This window comes from Herpailurus yagouaroundi, unplaced genomic scaffold (genome assembly GCF_014898765.1).
Source record: "Herpailurus yagouaroundi ecotype Mexico unplaced genomic scaffold, PumYag 77, whole genome shotgun sequence".
NCBI classification, from domain to species: Eukaryota; Metazoa; Chordata; class Mammalia; order Carnivora; family Felidae; genus Herpailurus; species Herpailurus yagouaroundi.
Window position 1 is genome coordinate 51,304,520 of NW_024412388.1, and position 22,872 is coordinate 51,327,391.

Sequence of the window (22,872 nt, forward strand, 5' to 3'; positions counted from 1 at the left end):
CATGAAAAGAACTGGAAAAAATAACACAAAGGAAATAGCTAGTGCCGAGGCCCTGAGGCAAGAATTTCAGTGTTTTCTGAGGAGGAGAAAGGAGACCGGTTCTGTTATGGGGACTAGAACTAAGACAACAGTTAAAGAGGGGTCAGGATGGGGCGCCTGGGTGGCGCAGTCGGTTAAGCGTCCGACTTCAGCCAGGTCACGATCTCGCGGTCTGTGAGTTCGAGCCCCGCGTCGGGCTCTGGGCTGATGGCTCAGAGCCTGGAGCCTGTTTCCGATTCTGTGTCTCCCTCTCTCTCTGCCCCTCCCCTGTTCATGCTCTGTCTCTCTCTGTCCCAAAAATAAATAAACGTTGAAAGAGGGGTCAGGATGGGGTGATAAGTTAGAAATGTTACTCTACCGGAAATGGAAAGCCACAAAGGGATGGTGTGGAGAGGGACTGCAGAGACCAACAGACAAGGGAGAGGTGGCGGGTTCGACTCCGTTGCAGCCAAGGAGAGGGACAGAAGTGGACAGATTCAAGGGTGTGGGCATTGAAGAAAAGAGAGGAATGGAGAATGACCCCTGGGGTTACAGCCTGAGTAAACTGGGCAATTAGCGCCGACTTTATTGAGATGCAAACCTGGAGTCGGGGCGGGTTCGGAGGAGGTGGAGACTGGGTGGGGGTGGGGTGGGGCGGGGTGGGAGGTTGCGTGCGGAGGGTGTCAGTGGGGGTGGGGTGGGGCACCTTCCTCGCGGAGCCGGGGCTTGGAGCTCAGGTGGCGGCCAGCAATGGGAAGTCAGCAGGCGCTTCAGGACTGGAGGAGGTGTCCAGGGGAGGGGGCGAGGCAGTGCAGGTTGCGAGGGGATTGGACCTAGGGACTTGCAAACTCCGCACGGGGAGGGGAGGAGCTGGCAAAAAGTGCTGAGCCCGTCCTGCCTCCTTCTCTGGCACGCGTGTGCGCCCTCAGGCTGGATCCCTTCTCCAGGTAAGGCTGACAGATGTGGGGACCAGGGCCCCTCCTGGGACCCTCTCGCTTTGCTACCTGCTTTGCCCCGCACCGGCTGGTGAGAGAGGCACCTTCCCGAGAGTCCTTTACCCCCAAAAGTAGGGACATTGAAAAGCCGTGCCAGGGGCCCTGGCCTGCTCAGTGAAAAGAGTATGCGACTCTCGATCTCGGGGGGCCTTGAGTTCGCGCCTACCTTGGGCGTAGAGATTGCTAACAATGATAATAATAAACTTTTTTAACAAAAGGTAGAAATAACAGTGCCAGGAGGAGAAAATACAGTCAAGGACGCCAGGCAGTATTTAAGTACTGCCTTCAAAAGAATGGTGGGGAAGGTGCAAATTTACTTGGTATTTTTGGGGGAGCAATGGAATGAGTGAGAGCTTTGAGACCAGGCGGACATGGATGTCCCATGTGTCCTCACTTCCTAGATGCGAGGCTTTGAACTTACATCTCCAACCCATTTCTTCACAGTATTCCCCATAAACTGTAGAAGTAAAGGAAATAGATTTATTTATTTAAAAAAATTTTTTTTAACATTTATTTATTATTGAGAGACAGTGCATGAGCAGGGGAGGTGCAGAGAGAGGGGGAGACACAGAATCTGAAACAGGCTCCAGGCTCTGAGCTGGCAGCACGGAGCCCGACACCGGGCTCGAACTCAGAAACCGCGAGATCATGACCTGAGCCGAAGTCGGACGCTTAACCGACTGAGCCACCCAGGCGCCCCAGGAAATGGATTTAAAGACGACGACGGTTTCGGCCTTTCCTTGATTGGGAGAAATGACTGAATTCTTTCTCAAACGGCAAAAGGAATATATGTTTACTGCCAAAATGTCTTAGAAAATCGACCCCAACTAGCACAAAGAAACAACCACCCTCTTTCCCTGTGCCTCTGGTTACCTCCTCAGTTGTGGCCCTGGATCTTTCCCTTCCCTTCTGTCCTCTCCTCAGGCCCTCTCGGACATTAATAACTTTGTATCTTTGCATACTTATGTGATCCTATAAATCTAAGCAAACACAGCTAGAGAAGAGCCTTTTTCCCCCCTGTATGTACAAAATGGGGTGCTTCTCTACATATTAAACCTTAAACTTAAGTTCCATATGGTGGACTTTGTTTGAACCCTAGGCACGGAGACAGCTGTGCGGAAGACCAAGCCCTGTTCTGCAGAGAACTTTCTTCCAGGTGAACGGCCTTCACTGGGTAAGCAGCTGAGACTTGGCGGTTGAGCAGCTGGGTAGCTGCGGAAGTGGAGGGCAAGAGTGCTTGTGCGTAGTTTAGAGTGAATTGGGCAGTTGACCTTTGGACCAATGAGCTGTGAATCTTGGCCGCAGATGGGGTAGGCGGGGGATCCTTCGCCTGGGGCTGTGGTTGTCTGCCGTGAGGAGCGGAATCTGAGATTTTGTCACCGCTAGCGATCGCAGGTATTTTCCTGTGTTGAAGGTGTCTCGTGAAACAGTTTTACACTCATTATGTCGGATTAAAAAGCACTTTAGACCTGCCACTTGAATTTGTTAAATAGGTTAAGAAGATCACATGTTCTCTGCGCACCTGGGTGGCTCAGTCGCTTGAGCGTCCGACTTCGGCTCAGGTCATGATCTCTGGGTTTGTGAGTGCGAGTCCTGCATGGGCTCTGTGCTGACAGCTCAAAGCCTGGAGCCTGGTTTGGATTTTGTGTGTCTCTCTCTTTCTCTGCCCCTCCCCCACTTGCACTCTGTCTCTCTCACTCAAGAATAAATCAACATTAAAAAAAGGTCACATATTCTGCATCTCGCATTTGTTATTTTGATAACTAAATTCCTGTCAGTGATAACGAGGATAAATATGTGTTCTCTTTCCTACCCAAGATCCTAGACATCCTGAAATTCTATCCGCCCTGGGTTCAGAATCCCTAATCAGGGTGGAAATCAGGATCTGCAAACACTGAGGCTGGAGCAGACTTGCCAGGTTTCAGGTCAGGTTGGACTGTCCTGAAGAGGGGTTTAGTGTAGGAGAACTTTGGAGGCTTATAATCAGTGCAGCTGTGAGTTTGCATTTATGTTTTAAGGAACTTGAAGATCCCACTCGAGGGCTCGCTGTGGAAACTGGAACCTGTTAGGAAGGTCGAGAAATCTTTAGCAATTCACACCCCAAGGCAATGGGTGGGGGGAGGATGAATACAGTTTCCCTTAATCACCTGGATGGACCAGCTTGTTTTGGTTTGCACTTCCTTGGCCTTAGCTGCCTTCTTTTCGTATGTTTATTATCAACTTGCATTTCCTATAGTGAATTTTCAAAATGGGCTGCTGGTTCTTAGTGGTTTCTTTCTTTCTTTTTTTTTTTTTTTTTTTAATTTTCTGAATTTGCTGCTATACTATGGATTTCCTTTTAGCTAGAAAAAGAACAGTTAATACTCCCCACGCCATTCTCTGTGGCCACCCAGAATATGGTTTACCATTTCTTCACTACATACAAGTGTCTGGGTTTTTTTTCTGAGTGCAGGGCAGAAGAATAAAGGAAAAGACTGACTAGAACTTTCTCTAAATGGCATTATACTTTTCCCATTTTAATTACCCAAAAGGTTCTGATAATTCCCAGTTCTCCTTTCAAGATGAAGTGGGCGGACATTTGCCCCAGCACTGGCTAAAATCCATTTTTTAAAACACTAGAATCTGTTGTGTTTTGCATTTTCCTGATTCATAAAATTGACCATATTTTCACATTTACTGTTCATTCTCATTTCTTTGGTTTTGTGTGTGTTTACAAAAATGAAATTGTACTATATGTGTTTTCTGTAGTTTGGTTTTTTTTTTTTTTTTTAACGTATCAGGGACATTCCAACTGGTGTGTTAGGTCTCTAAATATACTCTGTAAGAGCTACTTATAATTCCATTTTGTGGTAGACCTTCCTTGGTTCAATCCTCCTATTAAAAGGCATTGCTTTCTGGGCTTTTGTCACAAAAGGTTCAGTGCTAAACCTTTTGTCTTTGTATTCTTAAGTACAGGTAGTTGTATTCCTGGCCTAGGTTCTCAAGGAGAGAGTTATGTGTATTCTATCTGATTTTTAATAGGTTTTCCAATTTCCTGAAAAGTTGTAACTATTCCCACTCCAGATAGATAAAAGAGATCACTTCTTTTTATTATTATCTCTCCAGCTTCTGGGGTTGGGCACCTTTTCAAACATTTGGTATTTCTTTGTATTCCCTCTTTTTGTTTATTTTAGCTTATTTTATATAAAATTTTAATATAAGAAACATTAATGATCTTTTGTGGCGGTTTAGAATTGTTACTTCCTCTTCTGTGAATTACTTACCTGTTCTAGGCTTCCTTGCAGTTCAGAACTATTTAATTAGAATTGTTCTGTATATTCAGTGGAAACTTCTGGATATGGATCCTTTTAAAATATTGAATGTTTTATTGATTTTTTTTTTTTCTTGAGAATACTGATGTGATGAAGGGTTTGTGTTTGGTTTTTACTTTGTGGATCAATATTTGATTATTTAAAATTTTTGTTGTTGTTTCTTTGTTTTAAGTTTATTTGTTTACTTAAATAATTTCTACCCCCAATGTGGGGCTAGAACTCAAAAGAGTCTCCTGCTCTACCAACTGGGCCAGCCATGCGCCACCGATTATTTAAAAAAAAAAAAAAATTTTTTTTTAACGTTTATTTATTTTTGAGACAGAGAGAGAGAGCATGAACGGGGGAGGGTCAGAGAGAGGGAGACACAGAACCTGAAACAGGCTCCAGGCTCTGAGCTGTCAGCACAGAGGCCCGACGCGTGGCTCGAACTCACGGACTGCGAGATCATGACCTGAGCTGAAGTCAGATGCTGAACCGACTGAGCCACCCAGGCCAGGCGCCCCATGCCACTGATTATTTAAAAGTTTTGCTAGGATATCATTTATTTCCTTTAGATTTTTTTATTACCATGCATTTGTAAACCAGCTTAAAAAAAATTTTTTTTAATGTTTTTATTTTTGAGTGAGAATGGCAGAGTGTGAACGGGGGAGGGGCAGAGAAAGAATCTGAAGCAGGCTCCAGGCTCTGAGCTGTCAGCACAGAGCCCGTTTGCAGGGTTCGACTTACAAACTGAGATCACAACCCGAGCCAAAGTCCCTCAAAGGACTGAGCCACCCAGGTGCCTGGAAACCAGCTTTTTAAAATCCTTATACTGGATCATTCCTCATGCTTAGTTTCTCGCACTTTGTGTCTCTAAGGAAAATTTTTACTTGGCTTTTGGTTTTATTTTTTGCCCTTTTAAATTTCTACCTTTATCTCCTCGTTTTGACTTTCCTTTTCTTGGTTATGACTTGGCCACATTGTTGTACTTAGCCACGTTGTTTGGGGCACAGATAATTTGTTTGGATTATCATAACTGAAAGATGTTCTTCGCTTAATTTCATACTTTTGTCCTGGGTAATGCTTTATTTGGTCTCTATTACCTTTGTGCTTTAATTTTTGTGCATTTGTTTGTACAACCTTGGCCTTATTTTCAGTTTTCTTTGAGGTTTTGTTCTGATAGTATCTTTTGTAGGACATACAGAGCAGTCTGTGTTTCAGCTGGGAGACCTCTGGTTTTCTTTAATGACTTTCCGTGTTAAAAATGTCAGAACGGTCTCCTGGCTGGCTCAGTCCCTGGAGTGTATAACTTTTGATCTTCAAGCCCCACGTTGGAAGTAGAGATTACTTAAAATTTTTAAAATCTTGAAAAAAAAATGTTAGCACATCCAAGCATACAAGAATAAGCTCATACCCATTACCTAGATTCAAGAACAGGTGTCTTCCCCATTTGCATCATCTATTCTTTTAACTTTTTTTTGCTCAAGTATTGTATGTATGTATGTGTTTATTTATTTATTAATTTATTAGAGAGTGTGCGCGGAGGAGGGGCAGAGAGGAAGTCAGAATCTGAAGCAGGCTCCAGGATCTAAGCTGTCAGCAACAGAGCTTGAACTCACAAACTGTGAGATCATGACCTGAAGTTGGATGCTTAACTGACTGAGCCACCCAGGTGTCCCATGCTGAAGCATTTTAAAGTAAATCCCTGACATGTCGTTTCACCTTTAAAAACTTCAGTATGGTTGTGTAACTGTATTCAACATTGTGGGAGCATATCATCATATTATATAATTGTCAGATCACTGTTTGTACACCTGAACTACCATAATATTTTATCAACAGTACTTCAGTTAAAAAATTTTAAGTATTTGGGGCGCCTGGGTGGCTCAGTCTGTTAAGCATCTGACTTCGGCTCAGGTCATGGTCTCACAGTTCATCAGCGCAAGCCCCACGTCGGGCTCTGTGCTGACAGCTCAGAGCCTGGAGTGTGTTTCAGATTCTGTGTCTCTCCCTCTCTCTGCTCCTCCCCTGTTCATGCTGTCTTTGTCTCAAGAATAAATAAACATTAAAAAAAAATTTTTTTTTAATTTTAAGTATTTTTATTTATTTTTTTAATTAAGTATTCTTTCTTTTCTTTCTTACTTTTTTTAAAGTTTATTTATTTTGAGAGAGGGCACACGCAAAGGAGGGGCAAAAAGAGAGGAAGAGTGAGAATTCCAAGCAGGCTCAGTCACTTAAGTTGACTGAGCCACCCAGGCACCCCTAAACTTAAGTATTTTTAAAACAAAAAATTCAAACAATTTTATTAAATGATTCATGAATGGGTCTACATCCTTTCTAGCAAATAGTGGGAAGCACCAAAGGTCTGAAGAAGAGGAAAGGTTTTTAAAGGCAGGACAAGGAAGTCCTACACAGAAAAAGGATTCAGGTGAGGTCCCCTTCATCTGGGGACAAAAGGGTGGATTATCTCCTTGTCCTTGGGGGACGGAGTGGGCTCATGTGACAGATTATTGGTGCTGACCAGAAAATTCCCGATTGGCCTCTTAAAGGTTACCTTTCTGCGTTGAAACTGCAGTTAGTAGGTATTAAGTCTTAGTTTACTGACTTGGGGCCTTAACCTAAGTGCTGCCATTTTGAGCCTGTGGTTTTCTTTTGAATATCATCTATCTCTTTAAAAATGACATTTCTTAAATAACCACCATACTATCACAACTAATAAAATTCCTATTCCTTACTTAGGATTGTTTAATGCTCTATCTGTATTCAAAATTTTCTGCTCTTCAAAAACAAAAAGTTTCCTGCTTTTCTACATTGCTTTGTTCAACCCAGATCCAGATCCAGATCCAGATAAGGGGACACACAGTTCCCTTGGCCTCCTAAACTAGATTAAGTCCCTCTATTGAAGCCTTGCGGAAAGTCCTCCCTATTGGACTTTACGGCTGATTCCTCAGAGTTGCTTTGATTAGCTTCAGGTGCAATGCCTGGTGTTCGGTTTTCCAGTTTGTCATTAGGAGGGATGAAATGTGTATAACTAATTTTTATCATTTTTTTGTATTTGTAGTCATCCTTACATTTACTTTTTTGACCTTTTCCCTGAACTAATGAAGGTGTTTAGTATACATTTTTCCTTTGACCTCCTGTTGTTTGTACTTTAAGTGAATGCTAAGTGTAAGGTTTTTTGCAACTAATATATTTTTTTGAATAGTTAATGTAGTGACTTACATTCATAAATTATTTGTTTTAAACTCTTACAGCGCTGGGTTTTGTTTGTTTTTTGTTTTGTTTTTTTAAAGAGAGTGCAAGTGGGGGAGAGGAGAACTGACAGAGGAGAGGAGAGAGAATCTTAAGCAGGCTCCACACTGAGCGCGGAGCCAGGCGCAAGGCTCTGTCCCACAACCCTGGGATCATGACCTGAGCCGAAATCCAGAGTGGGATGCTCAAGCAACCCAACCCTGAGCCACCCAAGTGCCCTACATTTTTGTTGTTCTGTTTTTTTGGTTTTTTTTTTTTCCATAAGCTCCATGCCCAACATGGGCTCTCAACAATGACCCTGGGATCAAGAGTTGCATGCTCTGGGTGGCGTAGGGACACATGGTTGGCTCAGTCAGTTAAGCATCTGACTTAAGCATCTTGGTTTAGGCTCAGGCCATGACCTCACATTTCCTGAGTTCAAGCCCCATGTTGGTCTTGGGATTCTCTCCCTCTCTCAGCCCCTCCCCTGCTCATGTGCCTGCATGTACATGTCCTGTCTCTCAAAATAAATTTAAAAAAAAAAATAAATAAATAAACTTAAAAAAAATACTTCCTTTTTCCTGATCTTTAGAAGACTTTGGGTACCAGTAAGGTAAAAATTGCTTCTCACTTTTCAAATTTAATTGTGAAAGTTTAATAATAATCCTGTGTTTGAACTATGCTTTATTTGCTGTTGTATCCCCCTTTTTCTTTACAGTGTTATTTATTTGTGCCTTTTCTCTAGGTTGGTCAATTGTCATCAGAGGTTAAGTGTTTTCAACTTTTGGGGTCTATTTCATTCTTTATCTAGCAGTTTAACTCCATTTCATCCTTTCTACTTTTTTTTTAATATTTTAAAGTCTAAATTTCCTTCAAAGCACCGTTTTCACTACCTACTATAAGTAGTTATTACTGACATTCAGTATTTTTAAATTTCCTTCAGTTTTTGACCGAGTTATTTTGGAATTTAAATATCTGTATCCTTTAGTATTTGAATTCCATACACAGAAATTTTTCTTTTATTATTTTATTTTATTTTATTTTATTTCTTTTAATTTTTTTTTTTTAATGTTTATTTATTTTTGAGACAGAGACAGAGCATGAACGGGGGAGGGTCAGAGAGAGGGAGACACAGAATCTGAAACATGCTCCAGGCTCTGAGCCATCAGCCCAGAGCCCGAAGCGGGGCTCGAACTCACGGACCACGAGATCGTGACCTGAGCCGAAGTCGGCCGCTCAACAGACTGAGCCACCCAGGCGCCCCTTAGTGTTTATTTTTGAGAGAGAGAGCATGAGTGGGGCAGAGAGAGAGGGAGACACAGAATCCGAAGTGTAGTCTCCAGGCGCTTAGCTGTCAGTACAGCCTGATGTGGGGTTCGAAGTCACAAACCGTGAGATCATGACCTGAGCTGAAATCAGACCCCTAACCCACTGAGCCACCCAGGCGCCGCCCCCTATGATTGTCACAGCCCTTTTGTAGTAGTCCTCAAAGTTATTTTTTTTAAGCTTCATCATTGTGGGCAAGATGTTTCATGCTATTTTTTTTTTTTTTTAACTAATAAACTTAATTTTTGGAACAGTTTTAGGTTCACAGTTTTAGGTTCACACCTGCATGGCCCCTGCCTCATCATCCCACACCAAGTGGTACATTTGTTACAGCCGGTAAATTTACATTCATGTATCATTATCCGTTCGTAGTTTGCATTAGGGTTCACTCTTGGCGAGTGAATTTTCTATGAGTTTCTGTGAGTTTTGACAAGTACGTGGCCTGTGTCCGCCACTATCATACAGAATAGTTTCACTCCTAAAAATCCTCTGTGCTCTGCCTGTTCATCTTCCTCCCCTCAGTCCCTGAGAACAACTGATGTTTTTTCTGTCTCTATACTTTTGCCTTTTATAGAATGTCATGTAATTGGAATCCTGTAGTATGTAGCCTTTTCAGGTTGGCTTCTTTGACTTGGTAAATTTGCAATTTAGTTTCCTCCATGTTGTCTAAATGTGTTAGTAACGCATCCCTTTTTGGCCCTGAATAATACTGCATTGTTTGGATATACCCCAGTTTATCCAACTACTGAAAAATACCTTGGTTGCTTCTCAGTTTTGGCAGTTCTGAATAAAGCCGCTCTAAACCTCAGTATGCAGGTTTTTGTATGGATATAAATTTTCCACTCCTTTGTGTAAATACCAGGGAACACGATGGTAAAAATATGTTCCGTTTTGAAGCACCTGCCAAACTGTCTTCCAAAGTAGCTGTGTCATTGTTTCATTTCCATAAGCAGTGAAATGAGTGTTGCTGTTACTCCACATTCTTACCAGCACCTGATGTTAGTTATTTTGGATTTGGCCCTTCTAATAGACATGTAGTGGTATCTCATTTTAATTTGCATTTACCTGATGACATCTTTCCATATGCTGACTTGCTATCTGTGTATCTTCCCTGGTGAGGTGTCTCTTTGGTTCTTTTGTCCATTTTTAATCCGGTTCATTTTACTTTTACTGAGATTTAAGAGTCCTTTGTCTGTTTTGAAAAGCAATCCTTTATCAGATGTCTCTTTTGCAAATATTTTTCCCCAGTATGTGGCTTGTCATCTCATCTTGTCTCAGGTTAATTTGAGTTTTGTTTTTTTTCTTTTCTGGATTGTTTGTTAGCTATGGAATTAACTGCCTATGGGCAGATGATTCGCAAAAGTGTATCTTGCAGAGCAGAAACTAGGGTAGGTTAGGTTTTAGAACCACTTATCTCATTCTCTATTTCAAGAGCACCTCAAGCTTGATATGTTAAACGAAATTTGCTCTTCCTTTAAAACCTGTTTTGTTTTTTTTTCCTTGGGGTGCCTCGGTGGCTCAGTTGGTTGAGTGTCCTACTTCGCTTAGGTCATGACCTTGCAGTTCCCGAGTTCATGCCCTGCATCAGGATTTCAGCTGTCAGCGTGGAGCTCTGTTTGGATCCTCTTTCTCCCTCTCTCTATGCCCCTTCCCTGCTATATGTTCCCCTTCAGCAGATGCTTGCTCCAGCCTTGCTTCCGGAATGTACTTTCTTCCATTCTTTGCCATGTAGCTGCTGCTCACTTCTCAGATTCAGTGTGAGCTACTTTTGCAGGGAAGCCTTCCTGGATCTCCCTGAATATGTCAGCTGACACCTGGTATAGACACTCATGACCCTCGACCCTTACTTTGTAAGTTGGCACAGTTGCCATTTGATATTTATTTCTCCCTAGATGTTCACTCCCTTGTAGGGGAGGTTCCATGTCCATTTTTACTCAACATCTTTTTCCTTTGCTATCCATAGCAGATAGTCTGCTCAATAAATGTGATTGAATGTCTGGGAACTTGGATGGCTCATGTCTGCATTCAGAAGTTTTACCAGGATTATATATAGATGGATATGCATCTTTTATTAACCTTGCCCCAGATCTCGTGATTTTTGTTTTTTTCAATCACATGACTCCAGTCCAGAGAAGTTTTCTATTACTATATGTGGTTTGTATCCTCCTTCCATTAGATGCTTGGAAGGTTTTCTGGTTCTGTTCCTCAAAGGTATGGTCAACACTCATGAGTCCTATTTCCCCTTTCTCTTCTGTTCATATGCTTCAATAATAGCTACTAGTTTTGTTTATTTACCTTAGTCCCCTTCCATGAAGTTGCTGAATCCTCTTGAAGGGGGTCTAATTTTTCTTTTCACACCTGTAAGTTCAAGCAGTTTGGGTCTTGACAGCAGTGATGAATCAGCATGTGGTACAATTTTTAGTGTAACAGTAGTCCACTCAAACGAATACCTACTAGGCTTTGCAGAGGAAAAGATTAAGGAACAGGCATCCCAGCTGTTGTCCAAAGTGTGTCTGTTGTGCATAGCCATTTCTCATCCCTGTTAATTAAGGGATGAAGGGATGGGAGTGGTTTCTCCCTTTCCACCATGCAGGGTCAGGACAGCAGGGTTGAATGATTAAAAACATAAATGAACAGCCTAATTGAGTCTCCTCAAGCAAAGGTCCAGGGCCTCTGTGACGTGGGAGTAGGCATGGATTTTAGTTATTCTGTTCCCCTCAGGTATTAATATTTGCATTCTGGAAAGTAATACTCTTAATTGACTTGAGCTGGTTTTAAGAAAAATCCTTAATGTTAACTTTCTCTGCAATCAAAAAAGGGCCTTCTGTTTTTCCATTATGATTCCATCCAAGTCACCTTAAGCGTTAAAAATTTGGTATGGTGCACTCTTTTTAAAAAATGATTATTTTTGAGAGTGCGAGCAGGGGAGGGGCAGAGAGAGGGGTGGGGATCTAGGGTCCCCAGTGGGCTCTGCACTGACAACAGCAAGTCTGATGCTGGGGCTCGAACTCATGAACTGTGAGATCATGGCCTGGGCCAAAGTTGGGATGCTCAACCTGCTGAGCCACCCAGGTGCCCCTGGTACACTCTGTTTTAATAATGTTTATTTTCCTGTAATCTGTTTGATCCTGACAGCGAACATAGGCAGCAAAGTTAATAGTATGGGAAACTGGCCAATTTCCATCATTATTGGTTGATTTATGGCATTGAAATCTTTACTTGAATGGGGTATTAATCATATTGTATGAATTTTGAATTCTGATTTTTTTTGTTGTTTATGTGCATATACCCATGTGTTACCCTATGTAACCTATGGTTTACCCTTTATACTAAATTGTGGAGTACTCAGTTTACTTAATAACCACGTTTATATTCTTGGTCGTTGTGCTTCTCAAAATAATTGTTAAGTAAACAAGTTACTTTTTTTTTTTTTTTTTGTATTTCAGATAATCTTTTTAAAGATATTTGAGTTTGGGGGAGTCTAGCAGACCTTCAAGAACAAAAATTACTCTTCAGGAAAATAAAAACGTGTCCACAATGTCCCTTATACAGTCAGAAATTGATAGACTTGCAAGGAAGCAGGAAAATATCACTCATAGGGAAAGAATTCAGTTGATAGAAACTGACCAGGAAATGGCTCAGGTATTAGATTTAAAATGCAAAGACATGTCAGCAGTTGTGCTGATGAAGTTTAAAGGCTTGATGGAAAATCTGGATTTAATGGTTGAAGAGATAAGGGACTCTCTTAAAAATGACCTAAAGGAAATTTTAGGAGTAGAAAGTAAAATACCTGAAGTGAAAAATCCAAAGAACTCCAGTACCAAAAAGGAGTGCCAACAAATAAAAGGTTTAGCCACACAAAATAAAGGATTGGTAGAAAACATAGAAGGAGCAAACTCTAAAATAGTTGAGGATGTTGAAAATTTGACTTTTAAAAGAAAAGAAATAAATGAGCCAAGTAGCAGATTAGACAAAGCTGAAGAGTACAGTACTAACCAAGGTAAGGAATTGTCCTATGATGAGTCACAAAATTACAAAGTCATGGAAAGTATGGAAGAAGCCATAAGCAATATAGATAACACTTGGGGAGATAGTAGGATCCATATGGAAGTAACAGGAGAGAACATAGAGATTGGAGAGGGTGGAGTGGTCAAAGCAAAAAGAGAGGAAAAAATTCCTCAGAATTTAAACAATAATAAAGTGAAGATTCTAAAAGCCTCCAGAGAAGATGAAGGAGCAGTACTTAGGTTGGCAGCAGACTTTTCATCGGCAACACTGGACATCAGTAAGCAATGGAGTAATGTCTTCAACATTCTGAGGGAAAATGATTTTGAACCTCAAGTTCTATGTCAAGTTCAATTAGCATTTAAGTGTGATGGTGAAGTAAGGACCTTTTCAGATATTCAAAGCCTCAGCAATTTTACTAGCCAAAAACCATTTATGAAAGAATTACTGAAGGATATACTCCCACAAAGTGAAAAAATAAAGAAAGGAGGAAGAAGATACGGGATTCGAGAAAAAGTGGTAAGTATATATAGATCTTTGGAGTTTATGTATGAAGTAGAATAGTTGGTAAAGTTATTCTGAAGTTTAAACCAATTTTTAAGAAATATTTTCTTAAAGGGGCGCCTGGGTGGCTCAGTCGGTTAAGCATCCAACCTCAGCTCAGGTTATGATTTCATGGTTGGTGAGTTCCAGCCCTGTGTTGGGCTCTGAGCTGACAGCTTGGGGCCTGGAGTCTGCTTTGGATTCTGTGTCTCCCTCTTTTCTCTGCCCCTTCCCAGATCACGCTCTGTCTCTCTTTTCTCATAAATACTTAAAAAGAAAGAATTCCTTAAAAAAAATCCTTAAAACTAAAAGCATGACATTAAAAGTAATGACTTAAAGGCTCTTTTTCTTTTAATGGGTGGCATTGAAAGCTTGGAATAGATTAAAAAGATTTGAGTTGCTCTGAGAAGAGATTGTACATATTTATTATAGACATTGAAAGAAAATGAATTTATATATATGTTATGTATTTAAGGATAAACACTAGAATAGTGGCTTTTAAAACAGTAGGAGGAAGAATAGAAATAAATAAGTTCAATTAAAAGCCCTCAAGCAATAGGATTATGAAAAAAAGTATCAGGTATAATTAGGTTGAAATTTCAATGTATAAAGTAGTCCTGCTAAGTCCTCTTTATTAACATTCAGCAAAATGCAAATCTATTTTACTAAAGCCTATCAGAGTGTTCATTAATATTAATATTTAGCAGTTATCCATTTCATGTATAAAGGTTTTTGTTTCTTACATTGTATTAGAGTATATTCCCATGTTTATTGGTTTCATTGAAAACACTATTTTCTGAATATTTTTCATAATCCCAATCTTGAAAGGTAATGCCTGTAGTATACTGTAGAGATTCCCTTTCTCTCTCCCTCTCTCTCTCTTTCATCTTGGATGTGTATTTCTTATTTTTGTGTATGGTATAACATAGTAATCTAGTTTCATTCTTTTGCATGTGACTCTCCATTTTTCCTGGCACCACTTATTGAAGAGACTATCCTCATTGCATGTTCTTGGGTCATTTGTCCATAAATTAGTTGACCATATATGTGCGAGTTTATTTCTAGGCTCTCTGTTTACATTGATCTATGAGTCTGTTTTTATGACAATACCATATACCATACTGTTTTGATTACTATAGCTTTGTAATATAGTTTGAAACCAGGGCGTGATGCCTCCTGCTTTGTTTCTTTTTAAGATTGCTTTGGGTATTGGGTCCTTTATGGTTCCATACTAGTTTTAGAATTGTTCTATGAAAAATGCCACTGGAATTTTGATAGAGATCACATTGAATCTGCTAATTGCCTTGGGTAGTATAAACATTTAACAATACCAATTCTCCCAATCCATGAGCACAGAATATCTTTCTGTTTATTTGTATCTTCAGAGGTCTGTAGCTTAAGCCAGTATTTTTGCTGGGTTCTCAAAAGAGTACCTAATTTCCCTGCCCTCTCAACATTTTCTAGTATAACATCTCTGCAAAATGACAGTCTAGAATTAGGAAATACACTTGGATCAACAAATTCTTTATTTGAGAATCAGCATTTAATCCTAGAAATTATTCCCTGGAGATTTGCACAGATGAGGCAACTAACCTGTTCTAAACAGTCTGGGAAGGTTGAAGGACAAATATCTATCAACCAACCCCAAATAGGGAAGAAGAGCCTTCTGTAACAAGGAGCATTAAACGGAATATTCAGAGGCAAGTACAGGGTTTCAAGAAATGTTAAGAGTTAACTTTTATATTGGAGACATTGTCTTAAATTGAGTACTAGGCTGTCCTATTTAACCCTCCACAATAATCTGAAGTAGTGCATTACATTAGATGCTGTTCTAGAGGGCACGTTGAGGCACCAGTAGCAAATGTGACAGCTGGATTTAGGAGCTTGTACTCTTTTGTTTTTTTTTTTTTTCCAACGTTTATTTATTTTTGGGACAGAGAGAGACAGAGGATGAACGGGGGAGGGGCAGAGAGAGAGGGAGACACAGAATGGGAAACAGGCTCCAGGCTCTGAGCCATCAGCCCAGAGCCCGACGCGGGGCTCGAACTCACGGACCGCGAGATCGTGACCTGGCTGAAGTCGGACGCTTAACCGACTGCGCCACCCAGGCGCCCCTAGGAGCTTGTACTCTTAACCAAAGCATGCTTTCCTTTTGAACAATGTGGCTGGAACTTGAAAGTGGGATCTTTAAGAAATATTAAATTTACTTTTGTTTCCTCTGGGAGAAATGTAAATGTGAGTGGGGGGTGCGGGTTGATAATATTCCTGAAATTAGATCGCAGAGTCTCATTACCATACTGTCCTGCACATACTCAGGCATTCACAAATACAAGTTGTTCTTGAGAGTCAGTCAGGCACAAAACACTTAAGTGTTGGGAATATAGAAGGAACATAGTAAACATGACCTGATGGAAATTTGTTGCAAGTGCTATACAGATTGCAGGCGTGATGGGATAATCATAGAGTAAGCTTGACTTGTTTGGGGACTTAGGCATTCAAGAAAAAGTATTACCTAAATAATTTTCCAGCTCTTTATTTGATAATTGTTAAAATGGCAGTCAAAATTAAATTTAGACAGTGAAAGCATTAATTCCATTAAAAGGCACATGATACTACTTATTTATTCGTTCAATTTTTTTTCTTTCAGGGAAAAACGCTACTAGATTCAAAGCATGGAGCTGGGGGGGATGTTGGTGATGGCTTGAGCTTTCTATTTGTTAAAGAGGTTAAGGTTGCTGAGCCACAGGAGGTGAAGAACTTAGAGACCCAGGAGGAAGAATCTTCAGAGTGGGAGACAGAAGAGGAGGAAGAGGCCTCAGAGCTGGAAGGGGAGGGAGGAGAGACCTCAGAGCTGGATGAGGAAGAAGAGGCTTCAGGGATGGAGGAGGAGGAGGAAGAAGAGACCTCAGAGCTGGATGAGGAAGAAGAGGCTTCAGGGCTGCAGGAGGAAGAAGAAGAGGAGGCTTCAGTATTATGTGAGAAACAGGATTCAACCTTTCAGTGTCATTCTTTGGTAAATACAAAATGTGGAGTTGAGGAAAAAACCAGTAATGGCTTGGAAATTGTTTTAATTAAAGAGGTAGAAGATTCTGAGCCAGAGGAGGAAGAAGGTTCAGAGTGGGAAATGGAAGTAGTCCTATCATGGGAGGAAGGAGAGGACTCTGAAGTAGAAAATGTAAAGCCTGCCTCCCCAGTTGAGAGAAAAGAGGCCTCATATGGACCTAAAGAAATTGCCTATAATTATTTGGCTCCCAACTTTGAGAAGGAAAAACTAGCGAAACACCGGATGTTACAAAAAACCCAGAATAAAGAAGAAACAGCTACACCTAGAAACCAGGGAGTTGGGACAGTTTGTCCAACTTGGTGTTTTGTCTCTCCCTCAAAATCACTGGAGAGAAGTTCTGATGAGCAGAAAAGGCATTTATATACAAAATCAAGTACTCCATCAGGAATCTCCAGATTTTCAAGGAAAACAGAGAAAGAGAGACAGAAAACTCCACAAACAGGTGAGCAAACATCTAAAGAAACAGACTTAATACAAGAGACAGAAGAAAACTTTAGAAGAAGTATAACTAACAACTTCAGAGAGATCCAGGAGGAGGTTGCAAATATTAAAAGTTACCTTCCAGAAGTCTTGGAAATAAAAAACTCAATAGATGTTCTCAATAGCAGAATAGACCTACTTGAAGAGAGAATGGACAATCTAGAAGATCATATTGAAGAATTCTCTAAGGATACAATGCAAATGGCCAAACAGATAATAAATAGAGAAAGGTCAAGAGACATAGAAGATAGATCCAGAAGCTCCAATATCCGCCTGATAGGAATTCCAGAAAAAGATAATAAAGAAAATGGAGCAGAGGAAATAATGAAGGAACTCATTGAAGAAAACTTTCCAGAGCTAAAGGATTCAAGTCTTGAGATTGTTAGTGCTTACCGAATACCTAGTAAGATTGATGAGAAGAGACTCACTCCTAGACACATCTTGGTGAAATTTGGGAATTCCAATGATAAAGAAAAGATCATAAAGGCTTCCAGAAAGAGAAGAGAGATAACTTATAGAGGAACAAGAATCAGATTGACAGCAGATTTATCATTGGATACTCTAGATGCTAGAAGTAAATGGAGCAATATCATAAAAGTTCTGCAAGCAAAAGGCTTTACACCTAAAATCCTATACCCGGCCAAATTGGCATTCAGTTTTGAAGGTAAAACAAAGACATTTTTTGATACTGAAGAATTCACAAAGTTTATTTCTTGCATACCCTCATTGCAAGAATTACTGGAGGATCTACCTTAGCATTCTAGGATGACTATAAATACATGTACACAATATATATTACCTTCCTCCCACAGCAAAAATCAATAAGGAAAGGTTGAAAATAAAATGCCACATTTCTACCCAGGAGGATGGACCTCAAACAGTGTATTTGGGGAGTAGGGGAAGGGAAGGTTACTTTGTTGGCATTGTTAAAGGGTGTTTTAAAATGGTGTTAATCATTGTAGCTTGCATAGGAGTAGACTTTTCTAAACTACCAGGGAGAGGGATGGAATCTGTCTGTAACCAGATAGGAAGAGGTGGGGTAAAAGTAATAGAAAAGCACTGGAAAAAAGATGACAGGAGAAGTTAAATAGAAAACAGATGGAAAAGTTGAACTTTTATCTTGAGAAGGATATTCAATTTTAATGTCATGATGTCAATCTTGAATCTTTATATTAAATGTTTTTCCTTTGATTATGCTTCATTTGCTTATGTTTTCTATTTTACACTTTCTAATCTATTTTGTCATTAATGTAGTTAAATTTTACATTTTATTACATAAACCCATCCAAGGGAGAGGTCAAATGTATTGTCAATTGTTCGTCTAGAATAAAAAAAATGATTTGTAATGTATTGATAACTGAAGAAATTAAGAGAATGATGTAATCATTTTATGGCTTTTGTGTCAAGGGCTTATTTAGTATATTTTTTTAAAAAAAAAAAAAAAAAAAAAAAAGTCCAGCTTTTGAAATACACTTCTTTTCTCAGTTCAGTCCTTCTGACTCTGGCCTTCATGGGCCTTTCTGCAAACTGATTGCTATTTCAAATGCCCTGGCCTCAGTACACCTGGCTTGGAGTTCTAATTTTACTGTGTGACCCCAGGCAAGTTACTAATGCTTCTTGAGTTCAGTTCTTTCATCTGTACCTGGGTTCATTCTTTCCTCGTGGGTGTCTTGTAAGATTCTGCAAGGTGATATTTGTGCCCAACATGATACACCGCAGTAGATGGGAAATCCTTCTTTATGGCCAATAGATCTAAAGTAAGGCTGGTTGTCCTCCATTTTTTATTTTTATTTATTTAAGATTTTATTTTAAGTAATCTCTACACTCAGTGTGGGGCTCGAAGTTACAACCCCAAGGCCAGGAGTCACATGCTCCACCGACTGAGCCAGCCAAGGCACTTGCCCCACCCCAGTTTTTAGAATGAGCACCACAGGAGTCCATTTTCAGTTATGTTGTGAGCATGTAGGTGGGAAAACTGAAGATATTAATCATAGGTACTCCATTATCATACTTTGCTGCATTGTATTGCTATTACTGGCTAACAGGATTTTTAATCCCAGTTTTCTTTTTTTAATGTTCATTTATTTTTGAAAGAGCATGAGTGGGGGAGGGGAAGAGAGGGAGGGTTACAGGATCTGAAGCAGGTCTGTGCCGACAGCAGAGAGCCTGATGCAGGGTTTAAACTCAACCTCGAGATCACGACCTGAGCCGAAGTCTGATGCTTAACCGACTGAGCCATCCATGCGCCCCTCCTAGTATTTCTTTACTTTTGTAAAACTAAAAGTACTTTTTTGCTCTGCTTGTGAAATGATACAGGATGTTGAGAAAATAGTACTGTCCCATGTACCTTTCACCCTTCTCCCCCCCAGTGGTAAAACATCTTGCATAACTAGGGTTAAGTCACAAGGAAGGATTCTTCCCTAGATCCTTTGGCGGGAGCATGATCCTGTCAATACTCTAGTTTCAGACTTCTAGTCTCCAGAATTGTGTGTTTTTGTTTTAAGCCACCTACTTTGTTATAGTTTGTTACGGCAGCCCCAGGAAACTTGATATAGTGTTTGTGAACCCCGTTTGACACCCATGCACTGCTTTCTTTTAGACTAATAACCTGTTTCTGTAGACATGTGAGGGTGGAGAATTATAGGTCAAGGAGCAATTCTGCTGATGCTGATATACTTTTAATGACCAGATTGAGAGACAAGCCTGTTAGGTAATCCTCTCCAACTTGGATGCTTACTTTAACCTACACCTACAAGGTCAAAACCCCCTTTGTTGTGGGATTTACTTGGGAATAGTATTTAAGTTGCTTTTTCCACTGGTGTGTGGAGGGGTAAGAATTTTTAGACAAGAGTAGACAGGGGGCCCCTGGCTGGCTCAGTTGGTAGAGCATGCAACTCGATCTCTGAATTGTAAGTTTGAGCCCCAAGTTGGGTGTAGAGATTATTTAAATTTTTTTGAAAGCAAAAGCAGGGGAGGGGCAGAGAGGGGGACAGAGAATCCAAAGCAGGCTCTGGTGAGAGCAGCGAGCCCAATGTGGGGCTCAAACTCAGGAACCACAAGGATCACGACATAAGCAAAAGTCCAACGCTAAGTGTCTGCCTCTTGATCTCCGTTCAGGTCATCATCTTGTGGTTTGTGAGTTAAAGCCCCGCATTGGGCTCTGCATTAACAGTGAGGAGCCTGCTTGGGATTCTGTCTTTCCCTCTCTGCCCCTCCCCTCCTTGTGCTCGTGCTGGTGCACATGTGCGCTCTCTCAAAATAAACTTTATTTAAAAAATAAACACCGTTGGTAATATCCTTTAGTCCTTGCTACTCTATCAAGTCTGCAAAACCTCTTGTATTTTCCCTTTTATCTGGCCCTCGTTCCTACGTTCCCTTCCCTGGAAAGGGTTCCCATCCACTAATAGTCCTATAGTTCACTGATGTTTTTCTTCTAAAGTATGTCCTTTTGTGAGTGATGGTGTTTCTAATTTATGTGAAAGGAATTATGCTTTGGATCTTATATATTTTTAAAAAGATGTATATATTGGTATGTACATAAGACTCAAGATTTCTAGTGAATTTTACAGTATTTATCCACACTATTTTATCACTTTGTCTAGTGGTGGACACCCAGGCTGCTCCAACCCCCCACCCTACCCTGCAACAATGCTGCTTATGAACATCTTTGTCTCTGACCCCATATGGACCTCAAAAAGAGTACCTGTTGGCTCCTGAAGTGAGCTTATGATTAATTCCTCTCAGTATTGCCAGGTTGCTCTTCACAATGGTTCTATTTTGTGAAAATAGGTGAAGACCACCTGGATGAAAACAAACCCGTGGTATTCATTCAGACCTAGCTATGATAAAGTAGTCAGCCTCCATGGCCAGTATTTCACAGACTCAAAGGCAGCTGGGAGTGGAAGAGCTTTACATTGTTAAAGGGAAGGCTCCATATGCTCCTACTGAAAGTTATTGGCATGGGAAGCTAACTACAAACAGGGCATCTTATGTCCGGGTTTTGGGGAACATACATGGCTTCTCTGGTTGGTTCCAAGTTGGAAATGGGAACCAACATAGGGAATTTGGTAGTCCTTGACCAAGTCTGACCATCCTGGGCCAATTGCTGCAAAGGTGGTTTGGCTTCCCAGGCTAATTGCTATAGAAGTTGTTGGTCAGAGTTCTGTTGTCATAAGTACTTTGGCTATTTGTATATTTGACTGGAGTTCCCACTTCTACATCTTGTTTTTTTTTTGTTGTTTTTGTTTTTTTTTTTTAATTTTTTTTAACGTTTATTTATTTTTGAGACAGAGACAGAGCATGAACAGGGGAGGGGCAGAGAGAGAGGGAGACACAGAATCTGAAACAGGCTCCAGGCTCTGAGCAGTCAGCACAGAGCCCGATGCGGGGCTCGAACTCACGGACCGCGAGATCATGACCTGGGCCGAAGTCATAAGTCAGATGCTTAACTGACCGAGCCACCCAGGCGCCCCTACATCTTGTTTTTTAAGTTTATCTTGAGAGTGAGAGAGTGTGAGCAGGGGAGGGACAGAGAAGAGAGAGAGAATCCCAAGCAGACTCCACGCTGTCAGCTCGAGCTCAATGCCAGGCTCAGTCTCAAGTGACCTGAGCCAGAATCAAGAGTTGGATGCTTGGGGCACTGGGGCACCTAGATGACTCAGTTAAGTGTCTTGACTTTGGCTCAGGTCATGATCTCGTGGTTTGAGTCCCAAGTTGGGCTCTGCTGACAGCTCAGAGCCTGGAGCCTGCTTCAGGTATTCTGTTTCCCTTTCTGCACCTCCCCCGCTCATGCTCATGCTCGTGCTCTTCGCTCGCTCTCTCTAGCTCTCTGAAAGAAGTAAATAAATACAGTTGGATGCTTAACCGACTAAGCTACCCAGGTCCAACATAATGGATGTAAAAGAGTATCCCATTGTTGAAGATCTGTATTTCTCTAATTACTGAACTTGAGAAGCTAGCTGTCCCTATATTTTTAGTCATTTAGATTTCACCCTCTATTGCTGATTCATAAGCTTTGCTCTTTTATCAATGACCGCCCCCCCCCTTTTTTTTCCCCCTTAAGTAATCTCTACACCCAACATGGGGCTTGAACTCACAATCTCATGATCAAGAGTCACATGCTCTCAGACTGAGCCAGCCAGGCACTCAAGGCTCTTTTGATTGTTGATTTACAAGACCCTCTTTGTATGTCTGGATTAGTAACCTCATATTTTTGGAGGGTACAAATACATTCTCCCAGTTCATTACTCATTTGTTAATTTTGGCTGTTGTATCCTCTTTGAGTAGAAATCCTTACTATTTTATGTAATCAAACTAACAATTGTTTTTGCCTTCCGTTTCATGCTTTTAAAGTACTTTAAGAATTCCCTTCCCAGGGTGCCTGGGTGGCTCAGTTGGTTAAGCTTCTGACTCTTGGTTTTGGCTCAGGTCATGATCTCATATGAGTGAAATCCTATGGTATTTGTCTTTTCTCTGACTGCTTTAATTTAACATAATACAATCTAACCAACTAAGCCACCCAGACACCCTAATTTATTTTTAATTGTGGTCACAATCACATAACATTAAATTTACCATCTTAAACATTTTTAGGTGTACAGTTTAGTGTTAAGTACATTGATGTTGTGCAACAGATCTCTAGAACTTTATCTTGCAAAACTAAAACTATGTGTGTATTAATTCCCTCTTCCCTTTCCCCCAGCAACAGCTTTCTACTTTGTTTTTATTATTTCACTACTTTTTTTTTCTTTTTTCTTTTATTTTTTAGAGACCAAGTGCAAGCGGGGGAGGGGCAGAGAGAGAGGGAGACAAAATTTGAAGCAGGCTCCAGGCTCTGAGCGGTCAGCACAGGGCCCGATGCGGGGCTCAAACTCACAAACTGTGAGACGATGACCTGAGCCGAAGTCAGCCATTTAACTGA

At 40.8% G+C, this 22,872-nt stretch overlaps 1 protein-coding gene across 2 annotated transcripts; it reads left to right on the forward strand.

The window, feature by feature from the left end:
* Window positions 1-736: 736 nt before the first annotated feature.
* L1TD1 (LINE1 type transposase domain containing 1) lies at window positions 737-18,148 on the forward strand. Of its 2 annotated transcripts, XM_040470440.1 has the most exons (4): window positions 737-965; window positions 2,113-2,187; window positions 12,307-13,384; window positions 16,056-18,148. In XM_040470440.1, the coding sequence occupies exons 3-4, from the start codon at window positions 12,398-12,400 to the stop codon at window positions 17,706-17,708; spliced, it is 2,640 nt and encodes an 879-aa protein (XP_040326374.1). In that variant the 5' UTR covers window positions 737-965; window positions 2,113-2,187; window positions 12,307-12,397; the 3' UTR covers window positions 17,709-18,148. The 2 variants fall into 2 exon arrangements, with proteins under 2 accessions (XP_040326374.1, XP_040326375.1); XM_040470441.1 differs by lacking the exon at window positions 737-965 and having other exon boundaries at window positions 1,658-2,187.
* Window positions 18,149-22,872: the final 4,724 nt, after the last annotated feature.